The sequence below is a fragment of the Meriones unguiculatus genome, chromosome 8 (genome assembly GCF_030254825.1).
Source record: "Meriones unguiculatus strain TT.TT164.6M chromosome 8, Bangor_MerUng_6.1, whole genome shotgun sequence".
Taxonomy (NCBI): Eukaryota; Metazoa; Chordata; class Mammalia; order Rodentia; family Muridae; genus Meriones; species Meriones unguiculatus.
The window spans coordinates 63,665,111-63,680,292 of NC_083356.1; the positions used below are offsets into that span (position 1 = coordinate 63,665,111).

Sequence of the window (15,182 nt, forward strand, 5' to 3'; positions counted from 1 at the left end):
AAACAAAAAAACCCTTTTTGTCTTGATGAACAGACACAAGGCTATACAATGGCGGAGGACTTATCTAACCAGGAACACTTAGACTCACTCCAAGAGGTCTATCCTTGTACCTAGAGTGGACTCAAAGATATTGTTTCCTTCTGATAAAATCACTGTCATCTCCTGGCAGTCAGACCCAAAGACTCCTGGAATGACAACTGTGGTCTAGTTAAGAACATACATGTTCATGCTGGACAGGCCTTGTGCCAATGATGAGGTCTGTTTTTGGAATAATTCCTGAGGTAGCAATCAGCATGTTTTCTCATAGGGAGAAGCCAAACTGTTTATGGAAGTCAAAAAATCTGGTAATTCAGTTCTGAATTCAGTTCTGTCTGATACCAACAGCCGCATTTTTAACTGCAATTTCAACCATAAATCATCAGCAGATATTGAAGCACATACTTCAATGGCAACTGCTTTATGAGGTGCTGAGGGAATGTATGGTGAAGGAGGAAAGGAAACTGGGCATTTGGGGACTGTGGGAAGTTACTTACAAAGGAAGGCAGGAATAGGGTACTTTGGCAGGGAATGCTGAAATGTTTTCTTCAAAAAGAAAATATTTTTAGAACTTGCTAGCATGAGAAGGCTGAGTGAGAAGGTCAAGCTAGCCCATCTAAGAAAACCAAAGGCACTGGTGCTGTGGAAAAATGATGAGTATGCCCACATACTCGCTTTCTTTACTCATTTCTTGCAAGTTATATTTCACATAGAAATTATGGGATGCAACTATTTTTAATTTTGAAGGAGGTATGATGGTGAGTGAATCCTTTTGCTATCTTTTGTTTTATCTTTTGCAGATAATCAGTGGTCTGTTAATTGGGTGTCTTGTTTTAATTCAGACTTTTGAAGGCTGAGGCTCCTGCACCTTAATTAAGCCTCATGTGCTTGGAAAATTATAACTACCGCCTTTAATTATTATATGTATATTGTTGGAGATTAAACAGTGTGGTATAATTAATACAGAAGATGGCACTCTTCTAGAAGCTGTAGATTCTGTCTGGACTAGTGAAATAATGAAGGTGGAATGCTAGAGATGAATCTGGGAACTGTGCCAATTCTGTGCACAGCCACATCAGCTTCATCAGACGCTGTGAGAATGTGGCATGGTTGATATGTTTGGGAGCTATGATTCAACAGGCCCATGCTCAGGGTGATAGATACAGGAAGGAAGCTTTTAGCTGGGCATATGACCTCTTCTCCATGACCCTCAGTGAGTTACCTCTGACATCAGAGACAGTATCTAAAGAATGTACAGCTGCTTCTCCATTGTGGACAACAGTCATACCGACCCACCTGTCCCGAAACATCTGTGTGCCACATCTGCAAGCCTGGGCAGGTCAACTCACAAAGGAGAGGGGCTTGTCTGAGCAACACTCAACTCTGATTTGAAAAAGATGGAAGAAACACAAACCTTTCTAAATGTGTTGAGATTTTTCTCCCTGTTCTTCTAAATCAAAAAGCAGCATTTGAAAGCCTGTGTGACTCATGTAAGAATTTTCCAACAAGCTCATTATCTTCTTCAGAGCACTCTAACAAGTCATGAGTAACTTGGGTGTCCTTGAGTATGTTGACACTTGAGCTGGCTCTTGACAATCACCGAATCATTTCATCACTTGCTCATGGTCCCTTAAAAGCCATGTGTGAGGTAGGTCCTGGGTTGAATACACACAATTCTGCAGACACCCCTAAACCTTTGTCTGTAAGCCGCGCCTCTCAGAGTAAGAAACACATAAGCACATTACGTACCTCTCCAATTCAACCACTTGGTGTGTGTCTTAGTCTATTTTCTGTTAGTGTAACTAAATACCACATGCTTTAGTACATTGCTTAAAAGCTTGTGGCTTTCAAGGCTGAGAAGCCCAAAAGAAGAGCCTGTAAGAGCCTCCTTACTACATCATCATAGGGTGGATGACACATGGTAACAGAGGGAAGAAGGCAGCTCAGAGGCTTTATTGTCTTACAGCATCAGAGAAGCACTATATACTCATGACCTCATCTAACTATCCCCACCTCAAACACAATAGCACAGAGGTCAGAGGCTGGGTTTCTAAAGCATGAACCTACAACCCAAAACACTACCACCTTATTAGGTGACAAAGAGCCAAGCTGTCTGTCTACACACCAATCCAAACCCCTTTGGCTTTTTGTGACATGAAATCTTTCAAGTGTGCACCTTTTCAATACACAATCCAAATTGTTTATGGGTAAAATTATGAATATATAATGTGACCAACACTGAGTGACTCTCTGAAGTTTAAATTTTAAAGATTTTATTTATTTATTGTATATGAGTGCTCTATTTGCATGTATATGGGCATGCCAGAAGAAGGCATTAGATTCCAGTATATAGATGGTTGTGAGCCACCATGTGGTTGCTGGGAATTGAACTTAGGACCTCTGGAAGAGCAGACATGCTTTTAACAGCTGAGCCATCACACCAGCCCCTTTCCCCCCCCACACCCAGTGTTCTTAAACTGTAGCAATCAATTATGTCATTGCTATCTACTCTCCATAACTTATTATAATAGCCTTCCTGGTATGATTGAAAATGACATCCTTTCTAGGATTCTCTTTGCACTAAACCTAATGTTTATCTTGTGTTTGGTCTCATTTTTTAGGGCAGGAACTATATAGGACAAAGTTACAGATTTCAGACTATAACAATATTAAAAGAAAAAACATTTTATATTATAGACTATTATTATCTTCCATGCTTTCTTTTTTTTAATATCATTTGAAGGTCTAGTCCTGGGGCCAGAGAGTGGGCTCAGTAGATAAAGCAGAAAGACTGAGTTTGGATCATACGTGCATGCATGTACACACGAGTACACACACACACACACACACACACACACATCTTTACCTGCAAACTTGAACATCAGTGATAGTTCACATCTTGTGCACAAACATAACTGCACATACATATGAGCCTTTTATATACCATGGGTTACAAGAACACACCTAAACTTGGCTGGACATAAAACTTCCCACTGGTCTCTATGACTCAGAGAGTTTTAACTTTGTAACTATTTTGTTGCTAGTCTACAACATTAAGCTGTGGACCACACAAAAGAACCTGGTACCTTTGAGTGTTTTCTGAAAGAATAAAGATACAAATTGTGCTTTGGTGATAATTTATACTTCTACATGATGTGAACTGATTGTCATTTGTCCCAGTTTTCCCATCTCCATTCCATCACTTAATGCCCTGGTTCTTTGTGGGATAAAAATGGGGATGAGAAATTATTAATCAACCATAGAACTAGAAGCTACTGCCTCAAATGGTGAATCAGCACTTGAAATTCTAGAGCAGCTACTGTGTTCCCTTCAGCACAAACTCCAACCTGTCCCAGCCCTACAGCAAACAGTTCCAGAAATAGTAACCTGTGGTAAAACCACTAATTTGTAAAAGAAAACAAAATTGATTTATATTAGTGTTAATAATCTCATGAATTAAGGTCTTATGAAACAGTCCATCATCATTCTCAAAAATCCATTGTAGTGGCTAGCATCACCTGGTACAAGAAATAACATTGAAATGTACATAGCTGTGGCTCAGAGCATTAAAGCGAGAAAATCCACACAGAGAAATGACCGTTGGGTCGGCAGTGGTGCCACTCACTGTCAGTCTTCACATGGATAATTGGAGGAGCCCAATTCCTCCAGGGACTAGGGATATGTTAACATTAACTTCCATCTTCCAGCATCCCAATTTCCCATGCTGCCGGAGAAATGTGCAGACATGGAAAGACGAATCTGTTCCCTGGGAGTGGTGGGGATGTGGTGGCGACATCAATGCTGCTATTTACATTCTTCATGCTGTGCCTGCTTACTTTTACTAACATTATTTTCTAACATTATTAGAGGATTTTTGTATCATTTCAAGATTGAAATGCTATTCTTATAAATGTACTTTTTGTAAAGTTATATTTGTTTTTCAAAGAAGGAAAACTGTTCCTAAGTGTGATTTACCTTCACAATGATGACCCATTGTGAATCTAGGGACTCGAGTGCCATGGCCTTGCAAAGCTACAGGACTTGTCTAAGCTGGCTCCCATCCATATGAAAATAACTCAGATCATCAATGCCACAGGCAGCATGATTAATTGTGATAAAACCCTTTTTTTTCCTGAGAATTAGTATCTCAGAGAAAGATCAAAGCAGAGATGCTGAACTTTGGGAGGCCATATATTAAGCCCTTGTCTATTTCAATACACATCCTTTAAAAAGCAGAAACACTACCTGAGGCCTCACTAAAAGCATCTCCAAATAAAGTCACATCATCAGGTTTCAAGAACACAAAAATTAAACCAAATGGAAGCATAAATTGCACAATGAATAGATTTTACTATAGCTATGGACATGGAAAAGGCACCATCAGGACAAACAAACCAATGTCCAGTAAAGAAGGAGCAAGAGAAGGAAAGGGAAGAAATAAAGCATTTTATAGCCCTAAACTCATGGGTCTATTAGGCTAGTTTTCAGGGTGTGAGTGCATGTGTGCACTGAATTCTCATCTTGTAGCATGGTCTGTTTAAGGAGCAGCTCACCCTCTCATTAAAACGAGGCTAGAGGAGGGGGCATTTCTTCAAGAATCTACTACACTTCAGTCCTTCCTAGAACATTCCTTCTGCTTACTTAGCCACTTAAGCTCCATTATTCCCTGGAAAAGAAAAGCTGTTTACCAGAAAAGGCCCATTAAGCAATAATGATCTGGACCAGGAAAAACAAGGCTCCTAAGAGCAGAAAAGAAGATGGCAAAAGGCTAGAAAGTCCAGCTAGATTTGAATTCCCAAATGTAGCCTCTTTGTTTTTGTTTGCTTTTAAACAACTTCCCATTTGTTTGATCCAATAAAACTAATACTTTCTAGCTAAGTTTAAAAAGAGAGTTTTTCCTGGTTTATTAGTATGCATTATGTTTCTACACTAACTAATTAAATCTTAGTTACCTTAATTTTATAAAAACAAACAAAACCTGGTATGCAATTAAAGAGTAGCTAATACAAGAAATCACATCACTGGGCTAGAAGACAGATCACTCGGTCAAATGCTTGCCTCACACCAACATGAGGACCCAAATTCAATTCCCCAGAACCCCGTCAACCAGCCAAGCCAATGAACAATGCTATCTCAAAAAAGCAAAGTGGTCAGCACCTGAGCACTAACAGCCATGGTGGACCTCTGGCTTGCCCTTGTTCTGTCTCCCTGTCTGTCTCTGTCTCTTTTTGTTTCTTTCTCTCTCTTTTCTCTCTCGACAGAAAAATGACACCACAATAAATCCATACTAAAGAGATGAGTCCAACCCCAAGCACCCTTCCTTGTTAATTGGACAAGAGCATTTGTGCTTACCAAAACTGTCCTAGATACTCAAGGGTGCCCTCAATACTAGTTCAACTGTTCAACATTGTTTGAACACCCATTATGTACAATATTCTATACCAGTTGCTGGGTACTTAAAGGTTGAAAAGAAATTGCCTATTCATTCAAATAACTGGGCATCAGGTCGATGGTCAGAATGAAACTGACAGCCAAGTAAATACAGCAACATGATAAAGCCTGATACAAGCCTCATCCAGGAGGGACTGCCCACTCTACTGAGAAATTCAGGAAGACTGGCCCAGTGGGATTGGGGACTAGGTTTTAAGTGGAGGAGGGAACATATGTCACTCTAAGCAAGAAGAGCCCTGGAGAACAAGGAAGTTGGGAATAAATGGGGAAAGGCAGGAAAGGTGAAATGTCCCTTTAGACACAGCACTGAGCAATTTTCATAGAAGGCATTTAAATATACTGGACTGAGACATGACTCGATGTGGATCCAGGGTAAAATCTAGGGACAAAGAACCCAATAATAGCTTGAGAAAGATGGAGGGCTGGAGCTTGGGAGTGAGTCCCAAACTCATGTACATGCTTGGTAATACATGCTGCTCCTCACCTTGACTCTCATGGAGGGAGAGGGAGAGCCCAGAGCCACTCATATCAGGGAGAAAATGAAAAATAGGTCTCCTCAGGGTGCTGACCCAGACACAATGACTTGCTGAGATTCAACTTAAGACATGCCTGCCATAAACAGAAACCCACAGTGGGTCTATTATTACCAAAAGGTTTTTTTTTTGGTCTGGACAAATATCAAGCTTTAAAGAGTATTTGCACTTTATAATTTTTAAATACCTAACCTTCACATGTGATGATGCTTTTCTGACAAATATTTCCCAACCAAACCTAAAGAGGAAAAGGCATTTCAGTGACAGCAGCTTCAGCACGGCCCTCTGAGGCAGAGCCTGTCTTAACTGGCTTGTGACTGTGGCCGGCTGCACACTTCTCATATCTGCTTCTACGGAAGATGGAATCAGCTGGTTCTCTGCTCAAAGCCCTTCTCATCTACCCTCACGGTGTGCTTTCAAAGCTGGGGGTCTCAGGGTTCTGTTTTACTTCAAAATCAAGTTTAATTTTTAAGTACGTTTAGAAGCATGGAAGCAACCTAAAAAAAGTCATAAAATGGACTTACTTAATTTATTGCTAAGGAGAGAAGCCACAATTTTCTAGACTGTGAGAGAGATGAAGTCTCCTCATTCTGAGACTAGGACAGCCCTGAGCTAAGCTGAATGAAGGAGTAGCCAGTTAATAGATCTTTTCATGTACAAGTCCTCCTCGGGCCACAGAGTACACCTTTTCTGACCACTTGGACACCTCATTACCTTTACTTGCTTTTCTACATATCTCTCAGAGTAGCTAGCGCAACACTCCTTATAAACATTGCAAGGAGGCAAACAACATAGGTTATCAACATAGCATTCTAAGAAACTCAGAAGGAAAAAAGCAAGAATTAATTTAAAGACAATTCTTAATTGTTTGAGTCTATTGCAGAAACCCCAAGCTGAATAATCCCCAATGGCCATCGAGACTCTGGGCTTGAGTCCCTTCCAGAAGACTTCTTCTGATCCTCAAACAGCATCAAACAAAATTAAACTTGCATAAATGTTTTTGTGTCATTGCAGCTGAGTTTTCATACAAATGTCTTCCTTCACATGGAGAACTATTATAATAGGACACAATTTTAAAATGGCTTTTAAGAAATAAATTTGAGTAGGCAGTGGTGGCACATGCCTTTAATCCCAGCACTTGGGAGGCAGAGTCAGGAAGATCTCTAAAGATTGAAGTTCCAGGACAGCCAGGGCTACACAGAGAATCCTTGTCTCAAAAACCAAAAAGATAAAACAAAACAAAAAAAAAAAGATAGGGGAGGAAGGAAGGAAAAGAGAGAGGGAGGAAATTTGTATTAGGACACACACAGATATACTGACAAATCCTATAATGACATGCTAATAACTGAAAATCAAATGTATAATTTACAAGATAACTATTAACACTATACCTAATAAACCTTGAGACAGGAAATATGACTGTAAACCAAAATTAAAGTCAGAGATTGGATAAGAACATGTTAGCTTGACAGTTACCTATAAAATGCTGTCCATTGACACTGAGAAGTACTGATGCTTCCTTGAACATCAAAACCTGCTTCCTTTACTGGGAACGTGCAAACAATTCTGTGATGTACATTGTTTTGGACCATCTGGGCTATATCACAATGAGAGCGTCCAGGGGAAATTCCATGTGAAAGTGCTACAAGCTAGCTGTGGCTTCATTTCTGTGGTCCTAACAGGAGCTATGGAATGGTGTCTCATTTGTCTCCCTACTTGAAAGGTAACAGGAAAATAATACACTCACAGCTGCAGTTACTCACTGAATAGACTTCCTAAGGCCAGCTCACTTTTAGACTTGTAATCCATTTCCAGTATTTTTCCATGGATCACACTTGTAAAGCTAGTAGCTATCTTTTATAAATGAGCCCCAGAACTTGGCTACCCACTCTCCGTATAGATAGTTGCCCTACTGTGCATACACCAGCCTGAACTCAGCACCACTCTGAACTACATCCACTCTGTCTTGACCTAGCCACACTGCTTCTCTTGTCACTACCTCCCCTAGGAGTAGAGCAACTACTCTCCTCCTCTACCCCCAGGCCAGTCAGCTAGCCAAATGATGGCTTTGCTTCCCTTCTCCAAATCTCAGTACCCACCACTGGCCTCAGGACTGCCAGCCCCTTTCCCACCGTGCTCCTCCCCCACAAGCTGGCCCAGAATTCATTCTCCCATTAACACCCCTGACAGGCATCCACAATGCTTATCCAATGTCTTCAAAATCAAGTACTACAACTCACTAAGGAGAGTGCTCATGCGTCCCACAGTACTCCTATTTCTGCACTTTCTCCACTGCCTCCCTTCACATGCGTTCTGAAGGGCTGACGTGCAAATCTCACAAGACCACATGTACAGATGGTAATATGCAGGGAGAGTTTCTATAACCCCTCTCTGATGTATCCTGGACTCAGCAAATCCACTTTGTTCAGTAATAGATTAGCTAAAACAAGGTAAGCATATATAAGCCTGTAATCCCAGTAGGCAGATCTCTGTGAGTTCAAAGTCTGCCTGGTCTACAAAGTGAGTCCAGGACAGCCAGGGCTACAGAGAGACCCTGCCTCAAAGGGGGGGAAGTGCATAGGTACATATCCATGCACACACACGTGCAGACACACGCAGTACACACACACACATGCACACACTCACCCGCTGCCCATATCTCTCCAACAAAACTACAAAAATTATTCTGGAGACAAGACAACATCAAAGCAGAAGAAATGAAACTCCAAACTTAGTTTCTTCCAACATCTAACCCCAGTCGTGATGCTGCTTTGAAAAGATACCAGGGAAGGTGGTGGCAAAGGAACTGAACAACATCCTCAGTGCTCGACCCAGCTCCAGGGTGGACCCCCAGTGCTCGACCCAGCTCCAGGGTGGACCCCCAGTGCTCGACACAGCTCCAGGGTGGACCCCCAGTGCTCGACCCAGCTCCAGGGTGGACCCCCAGTGCTCGACCCAGCTCCAGGGTGGACCCCCAGTGCTCGACACAGCTCCAGGGTGGACCCCCAGTGCTCGACACAGCTCAGCGACAGACCACCCACACTCTATGAAGCTCTGGAGTTGCCAAGCAGCTCTTCAGTGGCAAGCACCAATGAGCTTCTAACACTGGGGGCTTGCTGCTCTGTGGACCCCTGGGCACCCTTTCCAGCTCAGACAGTCTCCACTAGGCCTCAGTGTGTGCTATATGATGACAGCTAGACTCAAGGGCCCTTTTAGAACTAGAGATGCAAGTTCCATTTGTGGGTCATATATCTGTCACTTTCAGATCACCATGAATCTCCTTCAAGAAGCAAATCTTCCAACAACCACATCTATACTGTATTTCCTGCCTTCTCTACTCTCTACATTGGTCCCTCAACCCTCTCTCTCACTAAGATGCATGAGAGCTTGAGTCCCCCCTATCTTTCTTAACAGATATATACAATAGTTTTTCAATATTATGTTATTTTTTTTTTAATTTTTGACCATTTTACCTTCAGTTCCTTTTTTACTCATGTGGCCTTGATATCCCTTCAGAAATATCTGCCATGGGAAACTCTCATTTTGACACTTCAGTTGTTCATCTTCTGGCACCTAGGTACTAGCAATGTAAGGATAAGATCCTGCCTTAATGACATTTTAATCACCAGGGCTAAAAATGGCCTGGCCCACAGAAAGTACTCAATAAATGTCAGTTGAATGAAAGTATGCATGCATTTCCTCAAGCTGGTATGAAAAACACGTAGTAAGTTCCAGGCCAGCCAGAGCTACACAGTGAGACCTTGTATCAAAACAAACCAACAAACAAAAACCCAAAAAACAAAACAAACAAACAAAAAACCTGAAGCTCAGGCCAGTAAAGGCAGGCACTGGCTTCCAAGCCTGAGGACGTGAGAGCAGTCCTAGCAAACTGATCCGCACAAGCTGCCCTCTAAGTACCACATGGATGCTGTGGCCCACTCGTGCCCACTCATACACGTTTTTTTAAACACACAACAAACTTCAGTTAAGAGTCTTGGTTTCTTATTCCAGCTTGCAGGTCACTGCTTGGAGGGCTCGGGTGGACCATACTGGTAGAAATTTGGGAACTCTCTTTTTGGTTTTGTTGCAAGATGCACTTGTTTTATTTTGCGTGTAAAAGGGTATGACTGTTCTGCCTGCCTGCATGTATGTGCACCAAGGTGTGTGTTTATGTGCCTACATACACACGTTCACACACACACACGCTCTTCCTTCACTCATGCATGTGGGGCTCTCTGAGGGAGAAAGGGAGAGGTAATAAAGAAAGATTTAGTGGAAGGGCTAGAGAAGCGGGAAATTACTCCAGTCTCTGAAAACTTAGCTCTGTAACAGTGCCAGAGTTGAACCAACAAGCATGCCAGCAAGACACCTTTATTATTTGCCTTATTTGAACTGAGCCCATATTTCTATTTAATTGCTTCTCTCATTTCTTGGGCAATAATTATAAGACTAACTTTTCAAATAAAATGAAATTGCTTCTCTACTGTACTCAGACGGTTAACAGAACAGGTCAGGGCAAGTTTTCCCAGCTCCTTGCTGGTCTCGGGCTTTCAGAACACTCGCTCAGATTAGAGAACAGTTCTTATCCCGGCACTTGTGCTGATCTCCAGAACAACTCACCTGGTATGGAGGCACTTCTCCCTACCTCAGGTTCCTCATTTATTAGATTAGCATTGGCTATCTTTCTCTGTGTCTTCCCACCCCCCCATGTGAGAGGGTGAGGGAAATGAGGAATGGGAGTAGCCTTAATGGGACTATCTCAACCATTCTATAGGCTATACCAAAATTTAGTTTCAAAATGTTCTCTGGGGACTCTCCAATCTTAACCTAGTCACTAGCTAATCTCTACCAATGGTCCAAGACCTGTCAAGGGTACCATGATGGAAAGACTACAAGGGCCTTTATTCCACTGTATAAGAAATGAAAACAAGCATCCTTTTACTGGCTTTAAACTTTGTGACACCCAAAAATAATAAACTGCCTTCATCCAAAGAAGGGGTTAGGACTGAATTATGAAAAGGGGATTTTTATGTGAATAAGGTGCTAACCCCATGTGTTACTGCCTTCACTTCTGGGAGATCTCTAGAACTCTTAAAATATATCCCAGGTTTCTTCTACTCTCCTCTGTGTCTAGAGAACTGGCCCCACAAACTCTCTCTCAGGATCCTGCACTCCCTGGCCAGTTGGATCTAGCCAGTGAGCAGCACAGGCAGAGAGCTCAGAAGCAGGAAAGCCTGAGCACTTCTCCATCCCATTGGCGCTGAGTTTGTGGCTGGCAGCATTTCCTCTGGGATTCCACATCCCAAGTGAAAACTTCTTCTTTTGTGGGCCCAGTTTCTACTGGGTGCTTCCCCTTTGATTCCTCAGCCTCATGGGTACTATCTGGGTTGCCTTCCAGTACTCTATCCTTTCCAGCTTTGGCAAGGAACTAGTTGAGTATGTGGCATGGTGCCTGCTCTCTGTCTTGATGATGGTGTTGTCTGGAGGCCTCCTTGGTCTTTAGAGAGCAGACATTGCCCTTAGGAATATGTAAATAATGAACTCATTTCTTCACTGTCAGGCAAGGTCTCTCAGATAGATATTTTCCTGAGCCCCTACTTCTGCTTGCATTAGGAATGAAAAGGACTTGGGACAGAACTGCAGATTCTATAGGGATCACTATAGAATTATGAGATCTTTGTGAGGGGCCTTAAGCCTCCTGGGCCTGAGTTTTATCATGTAGAGGGAGACAAGAGTTTATCTGACCTGCTCACTGCTTATGTGGCTCAGACACAGAGGAGGGAAATGTTTTAGAAACTGGATGGTTGTTACAAATGCATCAGTGTTTGTTTGCTTGTTTTTATATTTATTTATTTATTTTATGTATGAGTGCTCTGTCTTCATGCACACCAGAAGAGGGAATCAAAGGGGAATTACAGATGGTTCTGAGCCACCATGTGGATACTGGGTATTGAATTCCGGAAGCAGCCAATGCTCTTTAGAGCTGAGCCATCCCTCCAGCCCCGTTATAGGTATTAAATAAGTTGATTCTGATGAAAGGGAAAATGCTCAGCCTGACTGATTTCCAGCCTGATTTCTGCTGACCATACTGTCACAGGTAGCTTGAACACTTCAGTGCCTGGCAAGGCAGAGTGCTACACAAGGCTGAGGCTGTCATTGTCCTGGGCTCCCTGGGGCAGCCTCCTCATTTGCCAAAGCCTAGCAGGCAGGCAACTCACCGATGTCAAGGACCCTCTGCTTGGCAGTGTGCTGCCGGGAATGCCAGTACTTCCAGTATTTCAGCTGTTCATCTCGGTTTTTGTCTTCACTGAAGACCACCATCACCACACTCTGCAGGAGAGAAAAGTGGCCATTACCCTCTGTTGCCTCACCCAGGTCCCATTTCTGCCAGTTTTACCATGGTAGGTAGCTTTTATTGTTTAAGAAAAGTCCAGAGAGTCAGGGATGGTGGCTCCTGCCTTAAGAGACGAAGGCTAAAGGACCTCTGAGTTTGAGACCAGCCTTGTCTTCAGGGCAGCGAGGGCTATACTGAGAAACTCTGCCTCAAAGGAGAAGGAAAAAAAAAAAAAGTCCAGAGAATGGGGCAAGGAGATGACTCAGTGAGTTAAGGTGATTATTGCCAAGGCTGACACCCTGAGTCAGAGCTTCAAGACCCAAGGGTAGAAAGAAAGAACCAACTTCTGAAAAGTTATCACCTTGCAGGCACATGCACACGCACACCCACACATACACACACAACCTGTAAACAGCATAGAGAGAAACATTCATTCCTGCCATGGCATCATAAACACCACAGGAAGGAGCCATTAACACACTTGTTATTTTTGAGGGGTTAGCTAAAACATCTAAAAGCATTCGGTTTGCACTGGGAATAAACACATCTGAAGTTTTCTGTCTTAAACAGAATTGGCGACATTTGTAAAGAAGCAGACAGCCATCTCTCACCTTGGGAAGCACCTCTGGCTGCAGTGGAGCAGGTAATGAGAGAAGTGCGAGGGAAATACAGAAATGGTAGGAGACAAACTCATACTGATAAACATATCTAAATCCTCAGATAACTCAGCCCAAAAGCACAAGGGCAGTTGTACACTTCAATAGTGTAACTATTTTTTACATGAGCTAGAAAAACTAATTCTGTTTCACAGAAATAAGAATCCAAACGTCACTTCAGTTCTAAATTACAAACAGCCAACAATAAACTAAATTTACATCTATTCACTGTCATTTACAGAATGCAGACAGCCATGACCATGTCTTGGCCTCCTCCAGAATGATAGGATTTTGAGTCGCCATGCCTGGTTTAGATCATATTTCCAGCCAAAATGGAACAAAAGGGGATAAAAATTTCTGTGTTAAACAGGAGTTTTTTGCTGTGTCTGTGTGTTGTTTTGATTTTTCGAGACAGTTTCTCTGTCAAACTGCCCTGGCTGTCCTGGAACTCATTTTATCAACCAGGCTAGCCTCAAACTTTCAGATATCTGCCTGCCTCTGCCTCCCCAGTGCTGGTATTAAAGGCATGCACCATCACAACCAGTTGTAAATGTCCACTGAAATATTCCGTGATCCCAACAAAGTGGAACTACCAGGAAAGTCCAAACTGCTTTCACGTACTTAATTCGCTGCCACTTTTTCAGAGCAATGGCTGTGTGGAACTCAGACATGTATGATTAAACTATCACCTTGGATTTCCAAGATTTTTTTTTTTTTTTAAAGAAAAGTTATTATCCCACATATTCTTCCCAGATACCCATTTCTGGATTGTGGCCCCAAGGACAAAGTTCTCTGCTGTTTATCTCTTCAGGAAGCTGCACAGAAGCTGCACTTCTAGCTGCACTTGGCTTTCTTGGTGGCGCTGAGGATGAAACTCAAAGCTTCACACAGACTAGGACTAGAGAACCCCAGCCCAGCCCAACTCATGCAGCACACCCTCGTGCTGAGAAGCATTAGCCAGGGAACCAGCAGCCTACCCCAGGAGTCTCCCCTCCCCCATCTTAATTAGCATCATTAATTAGCTTCTGAAAGCCAAGTTTTCTGTTTGTTTGTACACAGGGTTTCTCTGTGTAGCCTTGGCTGTCCTAAACTCATTGGTAGAACAGGCTGGCCTCAAACTCAGAGCAATCTGCCTGCCTCTGCCTCCCTGAGAGATGGGGTTAAAGGTGTGTGCCACCTCACCAAGCAAGCCAAGTTGTCTTAGGTATAGTATTATAAAAGTACAATATGCTCTGCCACTTGTATTAAAAAGAGTTGTGGTTAATTTCAAGATACTGGATGTACAGTGCCTAGCACAGTCCCCAACACAGGAAGACACTGATCACTGTGTGGCTTGATGTAAAGTGTCCCTGTTGATGCAGTATGTCCTCTGCCATGGTTCTGACCACAAGTTTGGAAAATGTTAATGTTCCTCACAACAGACAGCATCCTGGGCACCTTTTGACCACCAATGGGCTCACCTATCATGGGAACTTAGCCCATATGTGGTGGGGCAATATGTTTTATCAAACCATGGTTCCCCACTTCTCAAGCTGAAATGTTCAGTAGGACAGAATATAGTGGGCTGGGGACCACAAGTACAGTGGCATGGACCAGTTTATAAGAGATCTGGAAAATATATTTTGCAACAAACCAGGAAAGTCCATCAATCCTTTTCTAACTTCTAAGTTTGCTCTTAAGTAGAGACAGATTATGGGTCCCCTCCCTGTTAGCAGTAGTGGGCATTCTTCCAAAGCAGACAGTGAGAACTCCAGGGTCATTTCCTACAAATAAGATTAATACTCCTGTACCTGAAATCCTTCCAAGCTACTGCTGGTGGGGATCGTACCTCGTCTTTCGAGTCCTGGGCAACTGGGGGCTGCAGAAGGCTTTGTAAGGATTGTAAATGGTCCATGACTTGATAGGAAATGCTCTCTGAATAAAAGCTACACTGCACCCACAAATATCCTGATTTACAGATCAACTGAAAACAACTACATAGCCTACAAGCCATGAATGAAGAGGCAAGCGGGATCCCTTGGATACAGTGAAAGAGGCATGTTCGACCAAGTTTCTCCCCTGGGCTTATTGGTTACTGATTAAAATGATAAACTAGGAGCCAACAGAGTCTCTTGCACCAAACTTTCTAAATTATTTATTATGGAATTTTTCTTCATGCCATTCCATAGGAAT

At 42.6% G+C, this 15,182-nt stretch overlaps 1 protein-coding gene across 2 annotated transcripts in view; it reads right to left on the bottom strand.

The window, feature by feature from the left end:
• Positions 1-15,182, bottom strand: part of Grhl2 (grainyhead like transcription factor 2) — a 123,104-nt gene that overhangs the window by 55,850 nt on the left and 52,072 nt on the right. For both annotated transcript variants that reach the window (XM_060389586.1, XM_060389585.1), the window contains exon 7: positions 12,239-12,350. In XM_060389586.1, coding sequence (XP_060245569.1) covers positions 12,239-12,350 — 112 coding nt within the window. The remainder of the gene's footprint in view (positions 1-12,238; positions 12,351-15,182) is intronic.